Source organism: Coptis chinensis, chromosome 5 (assembly GCF_015680905.1).
Source record: "Coptis chinensis isolate HL-2020 chromosome 5, ASM1568090v1, whole genome shotgun sequence".
NCBI lineage: Eukaryota > Viridiplantae > Streptophyta > Magnoliopsida > Ranunculales > Ranunculaceae > Coptis > Coptis chinensis.
Window position 1 is genome coordinate 86,458,872 of NC_141460.1, and position 27,745 is coordinate 86,486,616.

The window sequence follows — 27,745 nt, forward strand, 5'->3', positions numbered from 1 at the left end:
AACGCGTTGAATCCATATTCTCCGAAGGATTTTTTTAAAATTTCTTCCTCTTCCTGGTAGTGAACAGTACCTCTATAACATACATGACATACAACTTCCGGATTTCAAGTTAAAGACAAGTATTTGAATAGGACTGCATTTGAATTTCATGCTAGATATGAAGTAGTAAAAAACAAGTATTTCTGGAATCCATGTTTCAGTATTTCTGTCAGCCAAAAATATATATATATATATATATATATATATAAGAATTGAAAAATACTTACACCTGCAAAATTTTAAATTATAACTAATGCTGATGGTTTTACTTAACCAGAATCAATAAGAGAGATCAAAATGGCTCATATAAGTAACAGGTTCCTTTGGATCATCAGCTCTTTGTAAAACCAAATGTGTCCTCAACACCACTGTTCACTTGTTTTCTCCGCTCTGCTATCATATCTGAATATGCCTGCGAAAAGAACAAGGTATAGCTTCACTGTGCAGTATTTAAGCAAAATATAAAGATGAACCAGTTTTAGTTACTTCAACTTACAAGCTTGCTGAAGCAAATAAGATTGCATTTCCAGAAACAAAGATTTCACGCAATTGATGAATCTTCTTTTGTTTTTGGTCTTAAACCAAATATCTATAGCTAAAATAGTTTATAGAAATCACATGGTGAATTTAATATGAACCAAGCGTAGCTATTCCTCACACGTGCTCCTTGCAGATTATTTTTTATATCACAGCTCACTGTGTTAGATTAGAGAAAAGCCAAAATCAGAATTACTGCACAACAATTTTATTCAGATATACCAGAGTACTGCACAACAATTTGTTGCACTGTACACAGTAACAGTTGTCCCCGAAGAGAGTCCTTAGGACCATCTAATGACTAACATTTTATTTGGAAACTTTTCAAGAACTGTGAAACCCTAAATGTCGAGCCTCAAGGAATTATTACTCAAAATATTTATCCAAAATCCACACTATATTGCTAATGATATTGGTCTTTTGGTGTTGAAAGGACCAAATGAAAAATTAAATGGTCCCTGGATCAGATATCCCGATCTCAGATATTGAAGTGCTTGTCTGTCAACCTTGTACAAGAGAATAGGGTTCTCTATTCTAACACCATAAGGTTTTCATGCACTACTAACTACTCTAATCAAGAAAGATTCCATGTGTAAAAAATGTGTAGTAAATCCTGCTACAACAAAAGAGAATGCTATAACAAGTGGATGGATCCAAACCTTGGGATATGAATACAAGAATATGTACCACCAGGCGCAAATTACAGTGAGTACAATAGTAGTGACTATGGCAGAGTGCAAGATGATCCAGCTAAACGCAATCATTAGTACTCCTGTAAGTGTTATTGTCCATGGCTGACACCTAGAACGAAGCACAAAGTGAATTTAATGGAAAGAACACACAAAATGTTTAGTTTACAAGTTTATATTTTAGTCAATTATGAACATAAACCTTCTATCGTTCTTGACATATGCAGAAACAAAGTGGAGAAGATGCATTTTGGAATATTCTCTTGGCCCAATCTAAAGATATTTTATACCAGTGTAGTCAAGGCGTTAAAGCGCACCTAAGGCGCAATACCCTCTATGTGCCTTAGGCAAGGTCTTGAAATGGCATACCGATTGAATTGAGGTAGTAGTAGTAATAAAAAAATAGATATATCAAATAAAAAATAAAATAAATATTAAATATGACATGAATTATCACTGAATTACTTAGCCAAACTTTAAAATTAATTTTATGTGATTGTAAACATGAAACCATTGTAGTCATTTAAAAGAAAAATCTTAAGCAATAAGTAAAGAACAAAATAAAACTCGTATCTCTCAAAACAATCTAGCTCAACTTCAATAAACTAAAATAATGAACCAATCGAATTGAGCCAAATGAGTTCTTTATGAAATAGAACACATGATTCAAATTTTAGAATTCCGTAAAACTTCATTTAATTCATCTTTGTGTTTTCTCTCAATCCATCCATACAACTTAACAAAAACTAGTCAAAATTAAATTTAGAGTGTACTCCAAAATAAAACTTACTAAATTTGTAAAATTTCTTGTACCATACAACAATTGGATTGAGTGTAAATGTGTCACAAATAGCAAAAATTGTAAAAAAAAATAAAAAAACGGTAAAAGTTACTAAGGCGTGCGCCTTATGCGCCTCACACCTCAACTAAAAGCGCACAAAAGCGTGAAAAGCGCACGCTTCATGTTAGTATCCGCGCCTGGGCTGAGGCGAGGCACAAAAAAAGCCTCTCCGCGCCTTGCGCCTTAGGCGCGTGCTTCCTTGCGCCTTGACTACACTGCTTCATACTACTCAGTTTCCACGGTAGTATGCATATCATCAATTTTGTCCAACTTAGGTTGGTATACATGTAAACAAGGAACTATTAGTAGCATAGTTTCCATCAGTGTTTCATTTAGAAGTAGAGGTCAATCATCAACAACTACATTTCACAAACATTGATTATCAAAAGCTATGCCTCAGCCAAGCACCCAAACCAGATGGTTTAGATATTGCGATGTTGTTATAATTCTGTTGAATGGTCCTTCTCAGGCTTCTCAGCTACCCCAAGTGACACACTCATATATTTATCTGATATTCATGCTATACTACCAAGTGCTATCAGCTTTTCTACAGCTCTAGTAAGAATCATGATATCGATTCATGCCATAAAAGATGAAAGATGAATTAGTAATCATGATATCAGCTTTTATACTTGCATTTAACAGTTGAAAATGAAAGATGAATTAGTAATTGTTAGTACCCTACGCTCTCAACCAATCACTACGGTCCACATGTCCAGTGTCCAAAGTCTAATCACAGGTCTAACATACGACCTATAATTTAAGTCTACTCCAAGAGCAACAGGTCGCACACAACCTAACACATCAAGGCACACATACAATCTCTATAAACAGAAATCAATTTGAGCACAATTAAAGCATTCATTAATAGCACAAGGAGTTAAACAGATTATAATGAACATCCATCTCAAGAGCCAAACATAACGGACGAGCATCATAAAAGGAAAGGAGAGCAAGAGCTCAAATCATTATTACATAAAGTCTCCACGAGGAAAACGGGAAGACAAACCAAATCAATAAAAGGAGGATGAATCTAAACATTTGAGGACATTCTCTCCCAGGAGGAAAACCGCCCCAATCAAGTTCAATTTCTATGGAATTACATATGACTTGATTCTGGTTCGACAAAAGAACTAGATACGTAGGCAACTTGACATAAGAAATCCAGCCCACGAAGTGGTTTTTGGTTTAGCTATCAATACTATCAATCAATCATTTTTGGTTATGTAAAGGATAAACGAATCTCTCCCTTTTACATTGGTGTCGTCTGCGGGTCGAAGTTCTTGAGAAAACTACACTTTTCACTTGTTATTCTCAAGCCCACGAAGCGCGGTGTTGGCTGTTCCGAAGAGATCAATCAAAAAGCTTGTTTGCCTATGGAGTTGATCAATAAATGAAAGATAAGTTTTTCCTTGATATACAAACTCCCTGATTTGTTTAGTTGCATGATCACATGAACAACCGAAGGTTCAGTTCTACTGTTTTGAATTTTCTTGTTTCAATCTGATCAAATATATAATCTCCAGTTTAGTCTTGAGTCGGTACAATTGCTCGTATTCAATATTCATCAGTCACATGATTGTATGTCATTGGCATCTTACATTGCATACCACAAACGAGCTTAATTAATTATGGGGTATGGTAGCACCTATGATACCCCCTGATCTGAAGTTGCCTGAAGGCACTCGATCACTACATTTGATGTGGTCATCTCTTAGTCCAAATACAATAGGATGAGTGCTGCAGATTTTAAACCATTTCTATTGTTCGTATTACCATTCAACCGACCTGGTCATGCCAAAAGATGGCCATTTGCAACTATTATACTGGAACGTTACAACTCAGATTTGGATTCTTTCATTCATCCTTGATCTTGATTATTTCGATCCATCACCAAATTCTACAGTACGTCTTGTATATATCCTGAAGAAACACTTACAATTTATTCATGACTTTTGATTATTATTAATGTCTTTTCACATGGGGACCGACCTGATCATAGCTAGTTGCCCTTGTTAGTCGAACTCTTGCTATTTTGAATATTGCTTATATTAGTGTAACTTCAATTACATTAATGAGCCTCAGCCCCTCGTAAGCGTTACACTAAGCTTTCTATTTCCAATTCCTAATATCTAGGATAAGCTATTAATAATTTCTAATGTGTGTTGTCAATTTGAGTCACTTTGACTCAAAGTTTCAATTCTAAACAGACATATACTTACTTGTACCAACAATTATGGGAAGATTGTTGCTTGGAGTTACTTCGGGATCTTCAGTTCATAAGGTTTCAACCTGATCGAACTAACAACAAACCTTGTGGACATGGGCATATCCTACCTAAGCTTTTGGCCAGCTGAAGCAGCAGGTTGCCTATAATACGAAATGGTGATACCTTAACATTGTAGCAGATATACTTCAGTATATCAGCTCAATGCAAGTTTCAAGTCTCTACTGAATTAACATTCCCCAGATATTAAGAGTTGATGAATTGAGAGGGTCACAAAATGCATGAGTTGCCTTGGAGCAAGCTTTGGCGGCATTATCAGTTCGTTAATTCCACTCCAAATTTGGGGCTGTGACAGTTGGGGTCACTTACAATATGACGTGAAGGCCACGACAGCAACTGTGGTCACTTACATTAGCATGTTGAACAGATTCATTCTGAGCTAGATCAACTATATAACCTACATTTTCAATGACTAATATTGCCATTTGGCATTTTTAGTGCCACCTTGCAGTCATCCACATATTGACCCCCTCCTTAATATGCAAATGTTCGACTAAAATTGTCAACCTTGATTATACTACTAATTTCTATATCGATCTACAGCTCGACCTACTGCAAGGGTCGATTACACTCCAAACTGGGGGCTAGCCACAACTATCTCCGAACCGGGGCTAGTCATTGCCATCTAAACATGTTCAATTCAGTTATTATGCTCTATACACCTTCAGACTTGCTACCGTTAGTTTGTACTCACTCTTTGGTGTTAGCACAATTTTTTTTTGTTAAAGGTCAATCAAGCTCCAAAACTGGGGCTAGCTACACTCACGCCAATTAAAGGCTAACTATCAACCATAGTGACGCTCCCAAAAGGCTAGCTATTAACCAATCAGCTTGATGCCCTGCTAAGGATCAAGTTTGATTTGTGAACTACGATCTACAAACTACAATGTTAGATCGTCATCAAAGACGCACGGGAATCGACCATAGTGACGCCCCCAAAAGGCTAGCTACCAACAATAACTCCCCCAAAAGGGGTACAAATCGACTTAACGCCTATGCAAGGGTTAAGTCTGATTCAACTGTAATTGTCCCTCAAAGGCTAATTATCAATCTAATCCAATAAAAAAACGCCCCCAAAAAGCGTACAAATCGACTTAATGCCTGTGCAAGGGTTAAGTTTGATTCAACTGTAATTACCACTCAGAGGTTAATTATTAGTCAAATTCAATCAAAGGTGCCCCCAAAAGGGCCACAAATCAACTTAGCGCCTACACAAGGGTTAAGTTCGATTCAACTATAATTACCACTCAAAGGCTAATTATCAGTCAAATCCAATCTACGAACTACGATCTACGAGCAGGACCTAGCACACAACTCGCAACAAAACTCTAAGCAACAAACGACATCCAACTAACAAACACAGAAAATAAGAAAATTCAATTCTCAATAATCTCCATTTCAAACCAAGTAAGTCTAACACGTGGTCTCATTTATTATCTTTCTTTACACCACTGTTCTACAAACAGTGATCTAAAGAAAGGGGGCTGTGTTAATACCCTACGCTCTCAACCAATCACTACGGTCCACGTGTCCAGTGTCCAAAGTCTAATCACAGGTCTAACATACGACCTATAATCTAAGTCTACTCCAAGAGCAACAGGTCGTACCCGCCTAACACATCAAGGCACACATACAATCTCTATAAACAGAAATCAATTCGAGCACAATTAAAGCATTTATTAATAGCACAAGGAGTTAAACAGATTTGTAATGAACATCCATCTCAAGAGCCAAACATAACAGACCTGCATCATAAAAGGAAAGGAGAGCAAGAGCTCAGATCATTATTACATAATGTCTCCACGAGGAAAACGGGGAGACAAACCAAATCAATAAAAGGAGGATGAATCTAAACATCTGAGGACATTCTCTCCCAGGAGGAAAACCGCCCCAATCAAGTTCAATTTCTATGGAACTACGTATGACTTGATTCTGGTTCGACAAAAGAACTAGATACGTAGGCAGCTTCACATAAGAAATTCAGTCAATACTATCTATCAATCAATCATGTTTGGTTATGTAAAGGATAAACGAATTTCACCCATTTACAGTAATAATAATTAAAAACTCACCAAGATGGTTTATAAAATTAATTAGCATTATAACAACTGAAGTAAGAGGTTTCTACTGAAAATAAAAGGTACCGAACAAGTTAAAAACTCACCAAGATGGTTTAGTGTCCCAAACAGATTCATACTCAAGAGAAAGTTGGTTCATAAAACCATCCATATCTTCAACAACACCATCTTCATCCACATATTTAGAGTCATAAGAGTCCTTTGAATTGCATCGAAGAAGTAGTCTTTTTCTAGGAAAAGTTATTGTTGGGAGCTTAACTGAGCTAGTTTTAGAAGACAAAGTGTGATTAAGTAAGTGGGTTTTAGGTGAGGAGTGATGCCTGTTGTGGTTCAGTAGCAGAGAAGAAATGGAGAGTGGGAGAAACGATAGAGTTCCCATTTTTTAACTGCCACAACTGTTTTCGACCGTTAGTTATGTTCTTAGGTGCAATTTGTACTTCTTAGTGTGGAAAAGAACGTTCAAACTGACGAAACTGCCCCTGCGTAATTCCAAATAATAGGCTATGGCTAATTTCACTCCTATTCATTGTCACCAAAACAGGACACGTTTAAAACGGGGTACTTGAAAAAAAAAAAAAAAAAACCTTAGTTCTAGTTTGTGCTTTAAACTGAACGTTTCGGATAAAAAAACGGAAAAAAGAAATGTTTAAAAACATAAGACATAAAAAACGGGTTTAAAAACGGTAAAATAGGTTTATAACGTATAATACGTAAAAGAAACGGTAAAAACTGATGATAAAAAATACGAGTTTGATTTTTTATAAGATTGGAAAAAAAAAATAGGCACAGAAAATAAAAATAATAATAATACAAATGAAAGAAAATTCAAATACATGAAAGTATCAAATTATCAATTACTCATCCAAATACTAGAAGTTTAAGATTCAGTACCAACTACCAAAACACGACCCTAAATAAAATACTACTAATTACCAACCATAATTACATAATCAAGTACTACAAATAAGTTAATAACTTTAAAATTTCTAAGTATTAATAGTCAAAAGCAAAATAAAACTGTTTCAATAAGTCAATCTAACTCCCACTCTTCAAAAAGGTAAATTCCAAAACTCATTTTTCTTCTCACGTTTTCTTTAAAAAAAAAAAAAAAAAAAAAAAAATTAGCCCGCATCACTTCTTCCCCAGAGTCGCACCACTTGTGCTGCACCACACTCCACCGCCGCCTCCTCCCACCAGCACTAGCTTGTTGCTGCCACCGCCACCGTCACCACCAATCCTCCACCGTCACAATCTCTCCACCGTTCTAAAACTCGGCGGCCTTGCTGCTGCTGCACCACCATCGTTTCGCCGCACCACCTTGAATCACCTTCCCAACCCCAAACACAAACCCCGACCACCTTCTCCCCCAAAACACCCGACCAACATCATCCCCCCACCCAAAAACACTGATCTCCACTGTTCTCAAACCATCAGTCGACTCCTCCACCAATTTCATCCCTTCCATCACCGGCTGACCAGTTGCAAACACCCACCCCCCACCTTGACCTCACCTTCCCTTCCCCATTCCTTAATTCACGATAAAAAAAAAAAAAAAAAATATATATATATATATATATATATATATATATATATATATATATTTAAAAAAAAATACAGTGTCAGGCCTTTGGGATCTTCTGGTATTGACTACTGACTTCTGAAATTATCAAATATTTTGTGGGATGAGTTTTGAGATTTGTTGAACTGTCGACGGGATTTGGTTTCGTCGTTTTGTGATTTGTTGAACTGTGGACGGGATTTGGTTTTGCTGTTTTGGGATTTGTTTGATGGGATTTGGTTTTGCCGATTTGGGATTTGTTCGACGGGAGTTGGGATTTGTCGGTTTTGGGTTTTTTTTGTTCGATTGGATTTTTTGAATCTTCGACGGGATTTGGCTACGAGAGGGAAGAAAAGTCTTGCTCTCTCGGTTGTTTCTTCTAGTTTCATTGCCCCAACACCTAAGAAGCGAGTTCACTGTCCTTTTCGGGGTTGTCATGGATGCACCAATGGAGTAAACAATAATGGGTTTACTGTTCCCTATATTTTCACGTATTTCGATAATCAACACATGGATTGCCAGTTGAGTATTGACAGGGTACGGGATGAACTTAAGGAGGATCGTGAACTTTTTCTGTCACTAGAGGATTCCTTAAAGTCATTAGACAAATGGATTTGTGGCATTTGTCTTTGCATCCACGCATTTGGCATACCATGTCGTCATCCAGATGACACTATACAACCACCTACTTTGTTGGAGAATGGGGAACTCGAATGTGCTATTGTGGGCATACCACAACCACCCCTAACCCCAACACTGCAGATCTTACACCCACAACACAGAGGGGTGACGATAATACTCCTAATTTGCTTGTTGTTGCGTCCTCTCTTGATGAGACATTACTTGACAACGCATTCCATATACCTTTTCGTACTGTGAAAAGTATACCACGCGCGTGTCGTTTGGCTTTTTCTGGTGCACTAAAATCAGCCCTTTGGGATATCACGGTTGATCCTGGTTCTGTTCTGTCTTGGGTTCGTCTCCTCCTTTTACCGCGTTGCACTTTACTAGTTTTTCAACCACAGAACCGGCAGGAACGTCGCTCTGGTACTAAGAAAGATCTTCAGCTAGGGCTGGTCATCGAGCTACCCGAGTCGAGTTTTGCTATACTCGAGCTCGACTCGCACATGTAGAAGCTCGACTCGAACTCGCATTCGAGCTTAATATTGAAGCTCAAGCTCGACTCGCCTAGTTATACTAATAGCTCGAGCTCGACTCGGCTCGACTCGTTTTACACCGAGCTCAAGTTCGAGGTTCGAACTTCGAAGTTGATTATGCTCGTTTGAACTTCGAACTTCGAGCTCAAACTTCGAAAAAAATGTATATAAAACATTAAAACTAGTATAAATTGTAAATTATAGTTGGGTATAAAGTATAAAATGTCATTATAAATTATAAATTATATATTACGTATGGGCTTATAAAAAGTAGCTCATGAGCTAGTCGGCTTCGATTTCGAGTAGAGCTAACTCGCGAAGCTATCTAGAATGAGCTTCTAGAATGAGCTTTAAATTAAGCTCAAGCTCGACTCATACTTTTGTGTCGCGACGAGTTTGAGTCGAGCCTTCGAGCCGAGCGAGCTCGAGTTACTCACAAATAGCTCGACTTCGATGACCGACCCTATCTTCGTAGGAAACAGATTCTCCATGCTTTGATGACATGGAATGAGTGCGGGGATGTTTAGATCTCTTAAAGTCTGTAATAGAGCATCCTTCAATCCAATCTACCGGAAATCGTCCCCTACTCAAAATGTGCGTCGATGCTACGAGAAAGTTTCGATGGACATTTTGTTGCAAGCCGTAAAAAGTGTTGTCATCATCGGGGGTTACTTCTAATTCTACGGAGACTATACAAGCATTAGAGGAGAAACACCCGACACGACAACCACCTGTGAGACCTTCGGTTCCTTCTGCTGAGGCCCCTTTGTTGGTAGAGAGAGGAGACACCTTATTGTCATGCATTAGGTCGTTTCCAAAAGGTACATCTTGTGGTCGTGATGGTCTCCGAGTTCAACATTTGTTGGATGCCATGAGTGGTGTTGCGGCAGCTATATCGTCTGATTTGCTAGATGCTTTGACCCCTGTGGTAAATCTTTGGTTACAGGGACGATGTCCACAGCCGTTAGCAGAATTCATAGCGAGTGCTCCGCTTACTCCACTTCTTAAGCCAGATAATAACATTCGTCCTATAGCTGTGGGTATGGTTTGGCGCCGCTTGGTCTCCAAGATTTCAATGAAAGGAGTTTCCAAAGATGTGGTAGGGTACTTACAGGATTTTCAGTATGGGGTTGGTGTTTCTGGTGGAGCAGAAGCGATTTTGCACGATGTCAACTGTATAGTTTATGCTAATAGTGGCAGTACTTCTCTTTCGATGCTACTGGTAGATTTTCAGAATGCTTTTAACATGGTTGATCGGACTACCATGTTAAGAGAGGTTCGTATCCACTGCCCAGCTATTGCCCCTTGGGTCGAGTACTTGTATTGTCAACCTGCGAGGTTATATTGGGGGACGACTACATATGGTCTGCTACTGGGGTCCAACAAGGCGATCCTTTGGGTCCCCTTCTCTTTGCACTAGTGTTGCATCCCTTGATTCTATGGATCTAGTCTAGTTGTCAATTATTACTACAGGCTTGGTACCTAGATGACGGGACTCTGATTGGAGATACAGAATAGGTGGCGACAGCTTTGGGTATGATTCAGGAAGAAGGACCTTCCTATGGGTTGGTTCTTAATGTGGCTAAAACTGAGATATTTTGGCCACCACTGGATCCACGTCGCTCCACTCGTCCTCAGCAGGGGGTCAAGTTGATTAGGTGCAGTCAGCACTGATTCATCCTTTGTCATGGGCCTTGCTCGCAAGTGTGTTGAAAAGGCTATGAGTTTGATGGACCGTTTAGCTGTTTTGAAAGATCCACAGTGTGAGTTAGCGCTCTTACGAGCTTGTGCTGGGCTTTCTAAGTTGGTCTTTGCGATTCGTACTTGTCCACCAGCTCTTTTCAGAGAGACATCTAAGACTTTTGATCGGCATCTCCGTAGTGTTCTCCAGGGTATTGTGGTTTCTGCTGGTCCTGCTTTCGGTGATTTGCAGTGGCGTCTATCGACACTCCTATATTACATCTGGGTGGGTTAGGTATTTATTGTGCCACTAATGTCTCTACTTTTGCTTTTGTGGCCTCCCATTGTCAGACTTTTGAGCTTCAAAACCATATTCTTAGGAGTTGTGGCACAGTGCCTGTGGATGAGATTCTTGATGTTGCTAGCAGTGCATTGAGTCTCTGTCTACCCGATTTTGACTTTAACTCTCTAGCTGTGAATGTTACCGTCCCCTCAAAACCACAAAAAGTTTTGGCGGAAGCGTTTTACGGTAAGATTGTTGCTAGTCTTGAGAGGGAGTTTGTGTTATCTTCTCATCAGAAAGCAGTCATTGGATGCTTGCAGTCAGAACATGCAAAGGATTTTCTACTTGCTATTCTGATTGAGGGACTTGGACAGCGTATGTCGCTAGTGGAGTATCGTTCTATTATCTGGTACCGTCTCATGATTCCTTTGTACTCTGATGGTGGTCTATGCCCGGTTTGCAAAAAGAGTATACTAGATGCTTTCGGGGACGACCATGCAGCACATTGTAGATATTTCCCAGGTTTCAAATACCGACATGATCATGTCAGAGATATTTTATGTGATGCATTTTGGAGGGCTAGGGTACAAGTGAAGAAGGAAGCTCCCGTGAATTTTCTCACTAATCCGAATGAGGGAAGATCGACACTTCGGCCTATGGATGTATTGGTCTACAGTTGGTCTGAGGGGAGGCATGCGTGTGTTGATGTAACTGGAGCCTCTCCATTGGTAGGGCTTGGGAATGGAGTCTTTGAGGTGGGAGAAACAACTAATAGAGCAGCGGCAGGGAAAATTGAGAAACACGAGGAGGCTTGTAGAGCTAACCAGCATTGTTTCATTCCTTTCAGTTTTGACACTTTTGGTTTCTTAGCCCAACAGTCTATTGAGCTCCTTAAGAGATTGCAGAAAGTTATGGACTGCAACGTAATGACAGCTGGTTCCAACGAGTTTGTATTTAGAAGAATAGGATTTGCCATTCAGAAAGGACTTGCAGCGCAGCTTGTTGCACGCTTGTCCTAATTATTTGTAAAATTCGTTATCTTTATCAACAAAAAAATAAATAAATAAATAAATGGGAGATTTTCAAAATCTCGGGTTTTAAATGTTTTTTTAAGTTTAAAACGCGATATTTTGAAAAACCCAAGTTTTAAACTGGAACAAGTCGCCTTGCCAATTTAACGGGTTTTAAACGCGTTTTTTTAAAAAAAAAAAAAAAGGCCGAATTTGGTGGCAATACCACTAATTAGACTAGTATATTGCTATACATTGGGGGTAAGCGGAGAGGGAGAGGGACGAAGAGAAGAGAAGTGATGATGACAGACAGACAGATAGAAACCAACCAAATTACTTTTTGTCCATATACCCCCCTCGGCCCAGAACGTTCGCTCCGCTCACTTGATTATAAGATACAACAAACAGAATTGTTTTCCTTTTCTTTTCTTTTTTTTTTAGAAATTATTTTTACATTCCCCCAAGTATTGTTGTATGTGAAAAGAATGTGTTGAACTTAGAACAAGTTAGCGACAAGTTTCCTACAATCAATCAAGAAACTTGCAAAATCCAGATTTCTATATAATTATTGTCGTATTTGTTAGGAATATACAACTTAATTATACTTACTCTTTATCAATTACCAAACTATATAAACCCTTTGTCTTGTAAGTGTCTTGTACTTCTTAGTTAAATCTGAGCCTAGTGTAGATACATTATGTCCTTAAGACAGATTTTCCCCCTTACGGTGCTTGAAGGTTGATGGAAAACTGTCTCCCAATATAGAACGGATTTCCTTTTATAGAAAGCTAGCACTTCAATTATATAGAATCAGCGAACACAACATAGTATTTGATTAAGAACAGAGGGAGAAGAGAAAGATCAGAACTCTATGTGATATGGTGTGTCTTTCTCTCCAAATTCATCCACTATTTATATGTGAGTGGTGCCTCTTCGAAACAACACAGTGACTCTTGGGAAAAAGTAAACAACTCTTTGAAAGTCACATGTTTCGAAAGGACACACCATTTAGGCATAAAGCACTGTTTCGAACCAGTGCCTATTTCGAAAGATCACACCTTTTTGGCATGATGCACTGTTTCGAACCAGTGCACCCTTTCAAAAAGGGTTTTCTCACTTTACATATTGTTTCAAGAGAAACCCATTTCATCTTAAGTGGGGTAACTTGGGAGACAAATTACTCATTCATATCTCAACGGATTTGTGTAAAGCAAATCCATTTTTCTAACAATCCCCACATGAATGAAAATTTGGCTTCTTCTATCATAAACATCATATTTCTGTTCTTTTAGAAATAAAAAGATACCGCATCAGGTCAAGTAGCATGGGAGGCCTTGAACTTGCCTTAGTGAAAGACGATCGGATTTAATTGGATGATCAGTAGACTTCAATTAATGCCCTTGAACTGTCAGCCGTTTGTATAAACCTAGACAATCATCTTTAAGCAATATCTTCTTGAATACTGTTGGTTCTCACGTTTGTGTTCATTTTGGCCTTGAACACTTATTGGTTTCAGAGAGTGCTTTTGAGACATTTGCCTTAAAATTCTCATAGAAGCGACCCCACTTCATACTCACATAGGTGATTTCTATAAAGAGTATCATGCAATACTCTACTTGGATAACATAACTTTCCAAGATATAGTAAATCATTAAAAGCTTGACTTATTCTGGATCTCACGGCAGATATGCATTGTCTTATATATGAATGGGTTAGAGTATATTATTACTATCCAGTGCTAACTGAGTCACAAACATAATTCAGTTGGCCCTTTGAACTTAGATATTGGGATCTCTAGTCAACTAGGTTGGTTTTTCCATTATGAGGACTCTTGGTTGATTATCTCAAAGGCTTTAAGCCCATTCCCCTTGATAATCTTTCCATTTGCTCTCTTGTTAAACCTTTTGTAAGCGGATTCGCAATGTTAACTTTTGACCTTACATAGTCGATTGAGGTAACTCCATTTGAGAGCAATTGTCTAACAGTGTTATGTTTACGACGTATGTGTCAAGACTTCCTGTTATACATGCTACTTTGTGCTCTATCAATAACAGATTGGCTGTCACAGTGTATACACACTGCTGGCACAGGTTTAGCCCAGTTTGGAATATCCTCTAAGAAATTTCGATGCCACTTTGCTTCTTCTCCAGCCTTGTCCAATGCTATGAATTATGATTCCATAGTGGACCTCCCTATGCACGTTTGTCTTGAGGATTTCCAAGAAATAGCTACACCTCCAAGTGTAAAGACATATCCACTTGTGGACTTTGAGTCTTTAGTGTCAGATATACAATTAGCATCGCAGTACCATTTTGGAATGGCTGGATATCTTGTATAGTGCATACCAAAATTCTGAGTATACTTTAGGTATCCCAAAACTCTCAGTATGGCAGTCCAATGATCTCTGCCAGGATTACTCATATATCGACTTAGCTTGCTCACAGAATATGCTATGTCAGGCCTTGTACAATTCATGATATACATTAAACTACCAAGTATATGAGAGTACTCTAGTTGAGATATGCTATCTATAGTATTTTTGGCTAAATGAAGATTTACGTCAACTAGTAACCTTTTTGGTGTGATATTATATTTCTTGAACTTTTCAAGAATCGTCTCAATGTAATGAGATTATGATAGAACAAGTCCATCATCTGTCCTAGAAATCTTAATTCCTAGGATAACATCAGCGACACCTAAATCTTTCATGTCAAACTTACTAGACAACATTTGTTTGGTAGATTTTATGATATCTATATTACTACCTAAAATTAGCATATCGTTTATATAAAGACAAACAATGACACATCCCTTTTGAGTGCTTTTGGCATAACACATTTGTCACACTCGTTTATTTTGAAACCATTTGACAACATTGCATTGTCAAATTTCTCATGTCATTGCTTAGGTGTTTGCTTTAATCCATATAAGGATTTAACAAGCTTACAAACTTTCCTTTCTTGTCCATGAGCAATAAACCCTTTGGGTTGTTATTACATGTATATTTCTTCATCTAACTCACCATTTAAGAATGCCTTCTTTACATCCATTTGATGTATCTCAAATCTATGTATTGATGCTATTGCTATTAGCATCCTTATGGAAGTTATTTTGTAACTGGAGAATAAGTGTCAAAATAATCCAATCCTTCATGTTATCTAAAGTCTTTGACCACAAGTCTAGCTTTATACTTGTCGATTGATCCATCAGTCTTAAATTTCTTTGTGAATATCCACTTATATCCCAAATTCTTGGAATCTGGTGTTAAATCCACCAATTCCCATGTATGATTTTGCATTATGGATTTAATCTCGCTATTTATTGCTTCTTTTCAATACGTAGCTTCTGGAGATGACATTGCTTCCTTGAATGTTTGAGGGTTATTTTCCAACAAGTATGTTAGAAAATAAGGTCTAAAAGACGTTGATGTCCTTGACCTTTTGCTACGTCTAGGTTCCTCCTCAATTTTGCTTTGTGTAGGATAGTTACTAGTTGTAGCATCTAAAGTTCTCTTTGTTGAACTTGACTCTATACACATGTTATACGGAAACGTATTTTCAAAGAATGAAGCATTTCTTGACTCAATAATCGTATTAACATGTATATCTTTAATCTCTAATTTATGAACAAGAAAACGATATGCACTACTATTGTTTACATATCCAATGAATACACAATCAATAGTCTTGGGTCCTATCTTCACCTTCTTAGGTTTAGGGACTTCCATTTTAGCAAGACACCCCCACACTCTTAAGAATTTGTAGGAAGTCTGATGACCTTTCCACAATTCGTATGGTGTTCTAAGCGTCTTCTTGTTAAGAATCTTGTTGAGAATGTAATTGGCAGAAAGCAAAGCTTCCCCACAAATTTCAGGGTAAACGGAACTTAACAACATAGCATTTATCATCTCTTTTAGAGTTCGGTTTTCGCGTTCATAATACCATTTGATTGAGGTGAATAAGGAGCTGTAGTTTGATGAATGATTCCATGTTCAGAACAGAAACCTTCAAAAGGTGATTCATATTCACCTTCTCTATCACTCCTTATAGCCTTAATCTTTTTACTTAGTTGATTTTCAACTTCATTTTTATAGTGTTTGAACACTTCAATTGCCTCATCTTTACTTCTCAACAAGTAAACATAATTATATCTAGTGCTATCGTCAATAAAAGTAATGAAATACTTTTTACCACCTCTAGTTTGCACGTACTTAGAATCACATATATCTGTGTGTATTAAGTCTAGAGGTTCAGTATTTCTTTCATTGGAATGAAAGGATGATCGGGTCAATTTGTATTCTACACAAGTTTCACATTTATGTTGTGGGTTTATTTTTATCTTTGGTATATAGTCCAAATTAATTAATTTACGCAAAGTATCATAATTAACATGTCCTAATTTGCCATGTCATACATGTGAATACTCAATCAAGTAAACAGAATATTCAATTTTATTGGCGCTCTTTGGCGTAATAGTAAAACAAGATATCCTAAGGAGCCCATCCTGAAGATAGCCCTTACCCGCGAATACATTATTTTTAGTTAGTATAAATTTATCATAAACAAAGACTAACTTAAAGCCATTCCTGCTCAACAGCGACCCAGAAACCAAGTTCTTGCGAATGTCAAGCACATAGAGCACCTCATTCAGAGTTAGTCCCTTCCCATAAGTCAACCTCATCACCACATTTCCTTTGCCTTTAACCTTGGACGTAGAAGAGTTTCCCATAAAGAGTTGTTCTTCCTTTTCCACAGCATGATAAGTGGTGAACATCGACTTGTTGGAGCATATGTGGTGAGTAGCACCAGTATCCACCCACCATTCCCTTTCATTTCCAATCATGAGACATTTAGAAACCACAGTAGATAGGTTCATATCATTAATATTGTCAGAAAGCGTGTCCAGTGTCACATTTGCTTCAGTATTTTGCTTCAGTATTTTGCTTCTTGTACTTCTTTGACTTGCGACATTCACTTGCCTTATGTCCAGCCTTCCCATAGTTGTAGCACTTGCCCTTGAACTTAATAGGCGTACTACTCTTTTCTCCTTGAGCTTTGTCTTGGAACTTCCTCTTTCCCTTAGCACTTGATCTTTCCACAACATTGGCCTTTGCCACCATGGGATCCTTGCCCTTCTTCTCAAATAAACGGTTATCTTCCTCTATCCTTAGACGGACAATCAGTTCTTCAAGATTCATATCTTTGCGTTTATGCTTAAGATAGTTCTTAAAATTCTTCCAAGATGGTGATAATTTCTCAATCATAACAGCCACTTGGAAAGATTCTCCTAGGGTCATTCCTTCAGCAGTGACATCATGGAGGATTACTTGAAGTTTTTGGACTTTGCTTATGACGGTCTTACTATCCGTCATTCTGAAATCAAGAAATCTGCCCAACTATGAATTTCTTCATGTCAGTATCTTCACTATTGTATTTCTTGTCCAACAAATCCCAAAGTTCTTTAGTAGTCTTGAACACACTATACACATTGTATAATGAGTCAGCCAACCCGTTAAGGACATAATTTCTACACAAGAAATCAGCATGAAACCAAACATCCTTGGCCAAAACCTTCTCTTTGTCGGTTTTATCAGGGCTTACATCAGGAGCCTTACCCCATAGAAACCTTGCCAAGTTAAGGGTGGCTAGATAGAAGAGCATCTTCTGTTGTCAGCGCTTGAAATCAGTTATATTGAACTTTTCAGGCTTCTTCCCATGAGGAACAAAATGGGGAACAACAGTAGGAACAGTAACAACATAAGTAACTGGTGGTGTTGCCATATTCTGAAATACAACTACACTTTGTTATTCCTTTAAACCAAAATAGAAAAGAAAACAGAAACAAATTCTGTTCGGTAAAGAAGAAGAAGGAAAAGAAATTTGTCTTAAATTGTTAGGAATATACAACTTAATTGTACTTACTCTTTACCAATTACCAAACTATATAAATCTTTTGTCTTGTAAGTGTCTTGTACTTCTTAGTTAAATCCGAGCCTAGTGTAGATACACTATGTCCTTAAGACAGATTTTCCCCCTCATGGTGCTTGAAGGTTGATGGGAAAATGTCTCCCAATATAGAACGGATTTCCTTCTATAGAAACCTAGCACTTCAATTCTATAGAATCAGCGAACACAGCATAGTATTTGACTAAGAACAGAGGGAGAAGAGAAAGATCAGAACTTTGTGTGATTTGGTGTGTCTTTCTCTCCAAATTCATCCACTATTTATAAGTGAGTAGTGCCTCTTTGAAACAACACAGTGACTCTTGGGAAAAAGTAAGCAACTCTTTGAAAAGTCATATGTTTCGAAAGGACACACCATTTCGGCATATAGCACTGTTTCGAACCAGTGCCTATTTCGAAAGGTCACACCTTTTCGACATGATGCACTGTTTCGAACCAGTGCACCTTTTCAAAAAGGTTTTTCTCACTTTACCTATTTTTTCAAGATAAACCTATTTTATCTCAATTGGGATAACTTAGGAGACAAATTACTCATTCATACATCAATGGATTTGTTTTGGATTTGTGCAAAACAAATCTATTTTTCTAACAGTATTGTACATTTGTTTCCAATTGTACTAACAAGACTTTGAAATTTATGTCTATGCACTAGTATACTGTTATGCAGTTGGGGTGTGAGGGGAGAGGGAGAGATTGAGAGGGTGTGGAGGGAGGGAGGGAGGGAGAGACGAAGAGAAGAGATGAGGAATGAAGACAGACAGACATACAGAAACCAACCAAATGACTTTTTGTCTACATACCCCCCCTCGGCCTAGAACGTTCGCTCCGCTCACTGGACAAGTGCAGTTCGGAGAACTGACAAGCTTAGGAGTCCTTGTTTTGAGAACTGGATTGTTGTTGAAGAAATTGGCAGGCCGGAGCTCAAATCCACCACTTAGCGTTGGCATTACCGGGAAATCTTCTTGGTAAGGGACGTGGTGAAATCCTAATGTGTACCATAAGACAATGTCCTTATTTTCAATGGCCCTATTCCTGCATTAGATCATCACCAAACATAATTAATCCAATTATAGGTAAACGCAACCGATGCAACTTATGGAAAAAGTATGACTAAGAGATTGCAGTATAAATTGTTCAACTAATAAATTCTGTAGTATTCGGTAAGCCATAGATTTGTTACCTGGCACTCCATGTGGCTAATGTATCATCCCCACGACTCTGATCCGAATACTCTCCTCCAACCCATTTCTCGGACTTGTTATAAGGAGTGACCCACAAATGGTACTTGGTAAATGCTGCCCGAATCTGAGGATAATCATCGTCGGATAATAGCGCGCCAGCTAATGATCCTGGAATCAGACGGTAACCAACATGGTTCCCCATGTTAGTCATCTTACTGGGATTTATAACTAACAATTCAGCAGGTTCCATCCCAAGTTTTATCCTTGCATCTGACTCAGTTTTAGCAGTTTGCCTTTCAACAGTCCAGTAACTCTTCCTTAGTGAACTATGGTCAGTGATTCTCTTGGTTACCAACTTGTCCTTAACAAAGGTATTTTGGTCACCATCAATGTCTAGATCAAGGTGATAGCTGAGGAAGTGGTCATGGTATGGGGCAAGAGTGTAGTCAGCAATTAATGTAGCATAGGGATCCTCTTTTATTTGGTCTGTGTGAGTGTAAGTTGTACCCTTTACTCCAAGCACACCAGTTAGCCCAACCTGGAGGAACAAAAATAGGTGTATTCTTGCAGCATTAGCTTTGACGGAGAAAATCTAGAAGCAAATCATGATTTGTGTTTTGGTTGTCAAAATTGTATGAATATGCATAATTTCACGAGCAACATACATACAGATCATGTCATATTCATCCATTTATTTTGTTAGTGTACGATTTTACATACCGTAACTTTGATGGAACCACTCTGCTTAAACTCCCAATCGACAATGTAGTCATAGTTCCCTACAGTTGACACCATTCTCACCACCAGACTCACCTCAGGTCTAACTTCCCTTATCTGCAAAACCGCCAAAATTAAATCCAAATCAAAGCCACACCAAATTCAAAGAATAGTTCACAACTTCACATAAAATTGGATGGACAATTGCTTCTAACTGTAGAATCACTCACCAGTTGATCAACAATCCCAGTCTCAGTGTGTCGCCACATTACATCCCCAGCATTCCTTTCAAATATACAAAACACATTAGACATCTTAATGGGCTTGCCATCCTGTCCAGCTAGATACCCGTCCATGAACACTGCATTGGATGGGCAATCAGTCATGGGTTCTAATGCTACCGCAGAGAGGCCAAAACCGAATTCACCTGCGTCAAAGAAGCTTTTATAGTACCAGTCTTCTGTTGGATCCATGTACGGTACAAACATCTCTGATATGAATCCTCTGTATAGTACACGACGATATTCATCCTTCTCGAGATCATAAATTGATGCTAAAGATATGATTGGACCCGCTCGAATGTCAAAGCCCAAATGAAAATTCCAGTTTGCCCACCTGATTTTGGACAAAATTGATCAATGAGCAATGATGATTGTGCTCAATTGTTTTTTACATGGACTGAACTAAATAAATGGATCGATAGCTTCACTGTACTCCATGAGTCAATGAAAGCCAAGCAACTTGCACTCTTTCTTCATGTTCTTTTTTAGTTTTTTAGGATCCTTACGAAAATATACTAGTGTACTGGTATGCAGTGGGGGCGAGTGGAGAGGAGAGAGTGAGAGGCCTGGAGAGGGAGAGAGAGGGACGAAGAGATGAGGACAGACAGAAACCGACCAAATTACTTTTTGTCCACATACCCTCGCTCTCCGCTCACTGGATTATCTTTTATCCATTTACTAGCTCAGTCTTCGTTTGATAGTATCATGCATGCTGAAACTAAGGTAAACTCAAAATTAAAAGCACGTACTGAACAAAACTGCAGTTAATAATTGTATATATGCCATATATATAGTGATTGTAATTTATGTAAGTAATTAAACGAACCTGATCATGTGTCCGTCAATCTCAAACCCTGGTCCATTAGGTTGCACCAACGCTGCACCTTCAACACTAGGACCAAACGGTGGTTTCTGCTTCGAAGCTCGATACTCAATTCCGTCAATTTTTGGCATTGGAACAGTGTGTCTGTCATAGTATTTAGTTATTTTCATCTCGTCAGCGTCAACTACCACTGTTATTCCTTCCAACGGTCTAACGTACATATTAACTGTTCCATCCAAATAATAGCACAAAACTCTCACCTCCCTTTTTCCTTTCTTTCTCTCACCAAACCACCCAACTGAAAAAGTATCACACAGCACTTCAGTTATCTTAAGCTTTCTTTTGGTCACTGAAGCAATGAATGGTGGGTATGTAATGGGTAGTGCTGTTGCAGCTGCATGTTCTTCAGATGTGAATAATGGGTACCCGAATCCGGTATAGACCCGGGCTGATACTATGGATTGGGTCGATAAGTCGACAATGGTTTCGTGGGATTGTTTGTTTATTCGGGTTATGACAAAGGCTCGACGTGGTGGGGGTTGAGTGCTGTGGTTTGATGAATGCCATAAGAGAATGGCTTGTTTGTCTGGGTCGTCTAGACCTACATAGTGGAAGGATATATTGTAGATTGGGTCTGGTTGAGATTGCTTGATAATAGTTTGGATTTGGATGAATTCTTTTGGGGTTAAAGGGTCTAGTGGGTGAGATTGGCTGTGGGTTGAGGTGAAGGAGAGTGAGAAGAGGAAGATGTAGATGAGTGTATTCAGTGTTAGAGCCATGAGAGAGTGCGAATATCAAAATAGTGTCTGCACTGGTATTTAAATGGTTCTGACTGATCATTTCAACCTTTCATTCGGGTCTTTGTTTGACAGACATGGTGTCTATTAGCTACTCAACCTTCTCGGAAGGTGGGTGACATAAAAACAGTCCAACTCGGAAGGCGGGTGACATATATGGATATTTTTTCATTAAGAGTTCAACGTCAAACTCTGCAATACAGCTTGGAAAATGACCTATATCTGTGCCGTTGAAAGCCCAGGCAGCAAGATCAACGATCAGAAGATATACTGAGATACCCACAAGGTCATACGAGTTGAAAGGTGTCTGCTATGAAAGAGGGGCATAGGGTTGAAGAACAGAAGCCAAAGCTCGTCATTTAGAAGCACAGTACCTAAAAGATTGAGGTCCAGAAACCCTGTAAGTTGTATTTGCCCATCACGGCCATCCCTTCAACTCCACCAGTGTTAGGTGAACCACGAGACGACGGGCTGGGGGGAAATTCCAACATAATAGAGAACTTTTGTTGCTTGTGTTCTCTTTGTTACTTGCATCCCATGCATGAAGATGACGAGATGCTAATTCATGAACAAGGAACTCAGGCGCTCTACACATAAAGGAACTAGTGGGTCTCCAATATAGACAGTCCAAAGCGCGCAATAATTGTCCACCAAGATGCACAACAGGTTTACATTTGGATGCACAACTATATGCATTGCGCAGCCTCCTAATAACTGTCTGTCAGCTTAAAACTGCTCTTTGAATATTATAGAAAACAAATATGCCATTAACACTCCTAGAACTAGCTCTAATATTTCCACATAAGCAATTCATGGAATGGTTGTCCATGCCATATCTATTAGGTGTTAAATAGACGCTGATAATGAAAGAACGATCCAAAGAAAAAAAATTCTTGATAGAATAAAATAAAGGGTTAACCAATATTACCCCCCCACTAGATGAGCCAATATGGATTTCCCCCCACTAGATGGGAAATTAGGGTCTCCCCCCTAAATACACACAAAAAAAAAAGTCAGATTGGGTTGACCGATTTTTTTTTGTGTGTATTTAGGGGGGAGACCCTAATTTCCCATCTAGGGGTTAACACTAGTTCACCCTAAAATAAAATTCCTGATAGAATTTTACTGAAGAAGAAAAGAAAAAAAGAACGATTTTAATGCACCAGCAATCCGCATATCTTATGAAGTCATCAACTCCCAAAATTACTGTTTCGCATTTCCGCGTTAGATTTCTATGGGACTCTATGCCTCAGTTGCAAAAAGCATGTCCAAATACAAATGTAACGGCAACAATTAACCAACTAGTATGAAGTTATTTACTTACTAAGCTACATTCTGGACTCATTTACAGCTCACGAGATAACTTTAAATCTGGTCGTTTTGACGGTAAACACTTGCGAATCAACAGCGTAGAAGTATTTGAAAGGTTGAGCTCCAAACACATGCAACTTCTGCCAGGGGAGCAATAAAACATACTCAATTTTCTGAATTAGTACGGCTCTAATTGTAAGATTCAATGCAGATCAACAACACAGAAGAAAGTCATCAATCAACAGTGGACTGCTTCCAATGGCATTGTGCCCAACAGTATAAACTATTTGGACTAACTATAGGGCAGTAATTATGTACCTTAAACAGAAAAGGTATGCCTTGAACCAGAAATGCAACCTTGGTAATCACAGAGTAGCAAGAATGTAGCAGTGCACAATTAGCCTTGATGAATGAGTGCACTTGATATAGCATTCCTCGTTTTGTCAGATAGTATGTCTGGATTGTTTCCTTCTATGGGCTTGTGAATAACAACTTTTACCAATCCTGAACCCAATGTACCCTCCATTCCTACAGGCATAAGCTTGCCAGTTCCCATAAGAGTAATTGGTACCACAGGTACTCCAGTTTTTGCTGCTATGCTAAATGCACCTTTCTACAAGTCAAAACCAAGAGAAAACAGTGCAGGTCAGGGGATGATTGTTGAAGCCTACTATACCGAACAATTTACAGAGGCAAAGCTTGAATCCATTTCTATAGTTAAGAACACGCAACTACACAACTAACGAAAGTAGAAACTAGAACTAAACAGATAAAGCCCAGTGGATTGACTATTGATCAGGTGAAAAGGTATATGCAACTTGTACTCTTAGTTTGTATTATCATCAATATCGCAGTTGATCAGCAATAAGAATACAAGATTTTAACTGAAATAAATAAACATATAAACCCAACCTTAAAAGCCCCTAATTTACCATCTTTACTCCTAGTTCCTTCTGCAAAGAAGAAAACAGATGCACCCTTTCTCAGCAGATCCATGCAGCGCTTAAAACAATCCTATTTTTAAGACAGCAAGTTTAAATTCTGTTAGCAAAGAGAATAAATAATTGACTTTAACTGCATTCAAACCAAAGAGTGAGATGGGGATCAGTACCAACTGACTTCGGCTGTCCTTGCGTTTCAAAGGAATAGTACCCATAAGGTACATGGCCCACCCAATAATGGGAATAACAAATATCCCAACCTTGCTAATGAACTTGAAATTTCTTCCTAGAATCAGTAGAGTGTATATGTCTAGAAAGCTCTGGTGGTTGGAAACGTATACAGCAGGTGTCTCTGGAGCAGGCAGATTCTCCAATCCCTCAAACGTGACCTTAAGGAATGGAAACACACTTAGTGATGCCCAAATCTTACCAATAAGGTGATGGGTTCTTCTCCGGTATCGATCAAAAAGAAGAACAAAAGGATGTGATACTAACATAAAGATAAACAAAAAGATCGCTGCAACAGCAGCGACAAAATAAAAACATATTCCTCTAACTTTTGAACCAAGCTGGGATTCTGCAATTCAAACAAAAAAAGAAGTGGTTATTTATGGGTCATAAGTCGAGAACAAAAGTATGACAAAATCAGAAGGATCTTTTAATAACCTGTCAATGAGTAGGAAGCATCAGGAGAGCCAGCTTCAGCAGCAAACTCGGATCTGACAACAATATTCCGGGGCAGTGGACACCGCTTTTGTAAACTATTGTCGTAATATAGTTTACAAAATTCAGTTTTTTGGTTCAGTCCATATTCAAATGGACCACACTTTCTTCTTGGAAATCCAGCTACGTCTCTTGGGACAACTACAGAAGAACATTAAAATAAATCTCATTGTCGCTAGAGCTGACTCAGACAAAGGGTCAAAATGGTGCTTACAGTTAACAATCGATCTGTGTAAATGGCTTGCCGAAGAACCTCTAGGTCTTAGTGAAGCATAAGGCAAATAAGTAGACTGCATATAACATGGCAGGGTCCCCATTTCTTCTGCTGCAGCAAGAGAACACTGAACGTAAATCACTCAAAGGAAGTGGAAATGTTATTACGTTTACGGCCAACAACCAGGCGGACTTGCTCACAAATATATTAGTAGAGATGCAGTTTTATCAATATGAGAATCTTTACATCTTCCATTTATATATCAATGAAAAAAAAATTAGCTCAATATGATTAATATTTGATCAGCCATCAAATAAAAAATGAAAAACTGGGGAACTTGAAAGTAATAGTAGCTAACCTGAATATAGCTGAAGACCAACCGAACAATCCGAGATGATGGCGTCAGAAAGAGACCTTTTTTAATAGAGTTCACAAAAAGTAAAGAGAGAGAGAGTGTGTGGCACGGCAATCGGTTAGAGCTCTAGGACATCGGTTGACAGTTGAAATCTTTACTGGGGGAGAATGGAAGGGTGATGATGATGAAGAGCCCATTGGAAAACTTAGCTAAGGCCCATAAAATACATTGTTTTTTTGGAGTGCTACAAGAAGTTATACAACCCCTGCTTTCTTTTGTGTCACAGTATCACTACCCTACCTACATGTTTGTTGTCTAGTTCTTCTCTTTTTATTTTTAGCTAAACATTTTTGTCTGCTACTCTGCTTATTGTTAAATTCCACAGTAGAGGAGACTTTTTAATTTTTTATAATCGAATTAGGTTGCTTTAAAATTATCTAAATAATTGAATCTTTACCAATGGCACACATATATAATATATACGCATCTATATACAATAGTTTATATAATGGCCTCCATCTAATTCTACAAATTTATTTACAACTTGATTTTTGGTGGATGTCATCTTCCTACCATAAAGAGCATCTTGCTAAAAATGGGATCATTCGAAAATTTCTAAAGATGTCAAAAGAGGATTGCAAAATTTTAAATCTTGACCACTAAAAAATCACATTTTCAAATCAAGTTTTGAAAGGGTTAGAGATTTTAGAATGATATGAAATTTTGTGGATATGATCTCTATAGTGGTAAGATAATACCCACAAAGTATTATCTATTAATACAACTTATAAAATGGTGTTGTATAAATTGTTGTATATGGTATATATATATATATATATATATATATATATATATATATATATATATATATATATATATCTATCTATCTAATAAAACACAATTGCAGAGCTCCATGTGGTTACTATCGTTTTTTTTAAGTTGTGACTTGGAAAAATAAGTCAATCCCAAAAAGAGTATGCTCCTTTACGCCTACCACTTGGATCTATTGGATCTTATTCTTCAAACAATTTATGTATTTATCCTTTTGCGTGAGTCACTCCGAGAAAAAATTCTAGGCAATTGCTTGATGTGTTTTTTCCGGAAATTTGATTGCCTTGTTTCATTTCCACAAGCAACAACTCATGCCTCAGATTATTTTAAAACCCCGTTTTAGGGTAAATGAGGTCCGACGGGTTTTCATTGTTTTAATTTATTAATCAATCTTTTGTTATCACGTGCATATATGTACAATGCTTTTATTCATCTCTTGAATGATTGAAGGAGCGGGAGTTCATGTGTTACGGGGCCTCTTGAGATAGGATCAGACGATATGAATCAAATGAAACAATTCGTTACATTTTAAAATTCTGCAGAAGACTGAATGTATAATTGTTCCCCTATTATTCAGCAAATATTATAAATATAGATGACCGGAGCTTTGTGAACTCTACAAAGCTATGGGATCTCGAAATACCGTTTCTCGACCAGAACCTGTAAGTTTATTCCTGCTTGAGGATAATGTTAACTCCAGTCAATGTTTCGCTAAAAAGAAAGTGTTGTTTATAGTTATGAGAATTGTTTATAACTATCAATACATTGTTTATAGCTTGGAGTACTGTATTATCATATGTTTGAGAATGTTAATAATTAGGTAAATAAAGCATGTCTATTAATTAGTAGCTTAGCATATGCTTCTTCCATGTTTGAGCGTCCTCTTTGACTGGGGCATTTCACATTTTCCATTTGCTCTTTCTTCACGTCTATTAATACAATTTAGTTGTTTCCATTTCCAGATATATGTATTAGGTATTGGACTATTTGACATGGAAGTTTGTTTAAAAGTAGCAAACTCAACATTAGCAACTTTCTTGCATGTTGTTGGGAGTGAATTGATTCAAAAGTACTTAGGAGAAGGTCCAAAATTAGTGAGGGAACTCTTTAGAATCGCTGGATGATCTTTCGCTTCTATTGTTTTATCGATGAAATTGAAAGTTGGCACAAAAAGGTGTGTGCGCAAGTTTTTGTATTTATTACTATCTATTTTGTTAGAAATCAATGGAGAATTAGAATTAAATGTGCCCCCAAACTGCCCAAAGCATCTGTTATTCTTTTGGTAATAAATACTTATCGGATGGAAATGATTGATGTTTCTTTGGCTATTAATCTTGAAGTATATCGTCAGACGAGCTTTGCAGCAATCCTCGACTTTGAGCAAGGCCTGAGCCATCACTAAAAATTACAGAGCGTGTAATTGCAGTCTTTACTTAACTTCTTATGTTG

At 38.0% G+C, this 27,745-nt stretch overlaps 3 protein-coding genes across 7 annotated transcripts; all 3 read right to left on the reverse strand.

The window, feature by feature from the left end:
* Nucleotides 1–122: 122 nt before the first annotated feature.
* Nucleotides 123–6,892, reverse strand: LOC147499660 (spindle pole body-associated protein). Its single transcript, XM_086561462.1, has 3 exons — nt 6,558–6,892; nt 1,236–1,377; nt 123–451 (listed from the first exon to the last, which is right to left on the reverse strand). Exons 1-3 carry the CDS (start codon nt 6,848–6,850, stop codon nt 371–373), a joined length of 516 nt encoding a protein of 171 aa, XP_086417588.1. The 5' UTR covers nt 6,851–6,892; the 3' UTR covers nt 123–370.
* An 11,132-nt stretch (nt 6,893–18,024) lies between these two features.
* LOC147499661 (amine oxidase [copper-containing] alpha 2, peroxisomal-like) lies at nt 18,025–22,028 on the reverse strand. 3 transcript variants are annotated; one of them, XM_086561464.1, is made up of 6 exons: nt 21,128–22,027; nt 20,448–20,635; nt 20,251–20,381; nt 20,024–20,137; nt 19,303–19,841; nt 18,634–19,154 (listed from the first exon to the last, which is right to left on the reverse strand). In XM_086561464.1, exons 1-6 carry the CDS (start codon nt 21,901–21,903, stop codon nt 18,782–18,784), a joined length of 2,121 nt encoding a protein of 706 aa, XP_086417590.1. In that variant the 5' UTR covers nt 21,904–22,027; the 3' UTR covers nt 18,634–18,781. The 3 variants fall into 3 exon arrangements, with proteins under 3 accessions (XP_086417589.1, XP_086417590.1, XP_086417591.1); XM_086561463.1 differs by having other exon boundaries at nt 18,025–19,154; nt 20,251–20,635; nt 21,128–22,028; XM_086561465.1 differs by lacking the exon at nt 20,448–20,635 and having other exon boundaries at nt 20,251–20,305.
* A 1,088-nt stretch (nt 22,029–23,116) lies between these two features.
* ATS2 (Phospholipid/glycerol acyltransferase family protein) lies at nt 23,117–25,763 on the reverse strand. Of its 3 annotated transcripts, none has more exons than XM_086561466.1 (7): nt 25,469–25,763; nt 25,111–25,221; nt 24,840–25,037; nt 24,344–24,750; nt 24,145–24,246; nt 23,551–23,845; nt 23,117–23,372 (listed from the first exon to the last, which is right to left on the reverse strand). In XM_086561466.1, the coding sequence occupies exons 2-6, from the start codon at nt 25,211–25,213 to the stop codon at nt 23,630–23,632; spliced, it is 1,026 nt and encodes a 341-aa protein (XP_086417592.1). In that variant the 5' UTR covers nt 25,214–25,221; nt 25,469–25,763; the 3' UTR covers nt 23,117–23,372; nt 23,551–23,629. The 3 variants fall into 3 exon arrangements, with proteins under 3 accessions (XP_086417592.1, XP_086417593.1, XP_086417594.1); XM_086561467.1 differs by having other exon boundaries at nt 25,111–25,218; nt 25,469–25,660; XM_086561468.1 differs by having other exon boundaries at nt 24,165–24,246; nt 25,469–25,660.
* Nucleotides 25,764–27,745: the final 1,982 nt, after the last annotated feature.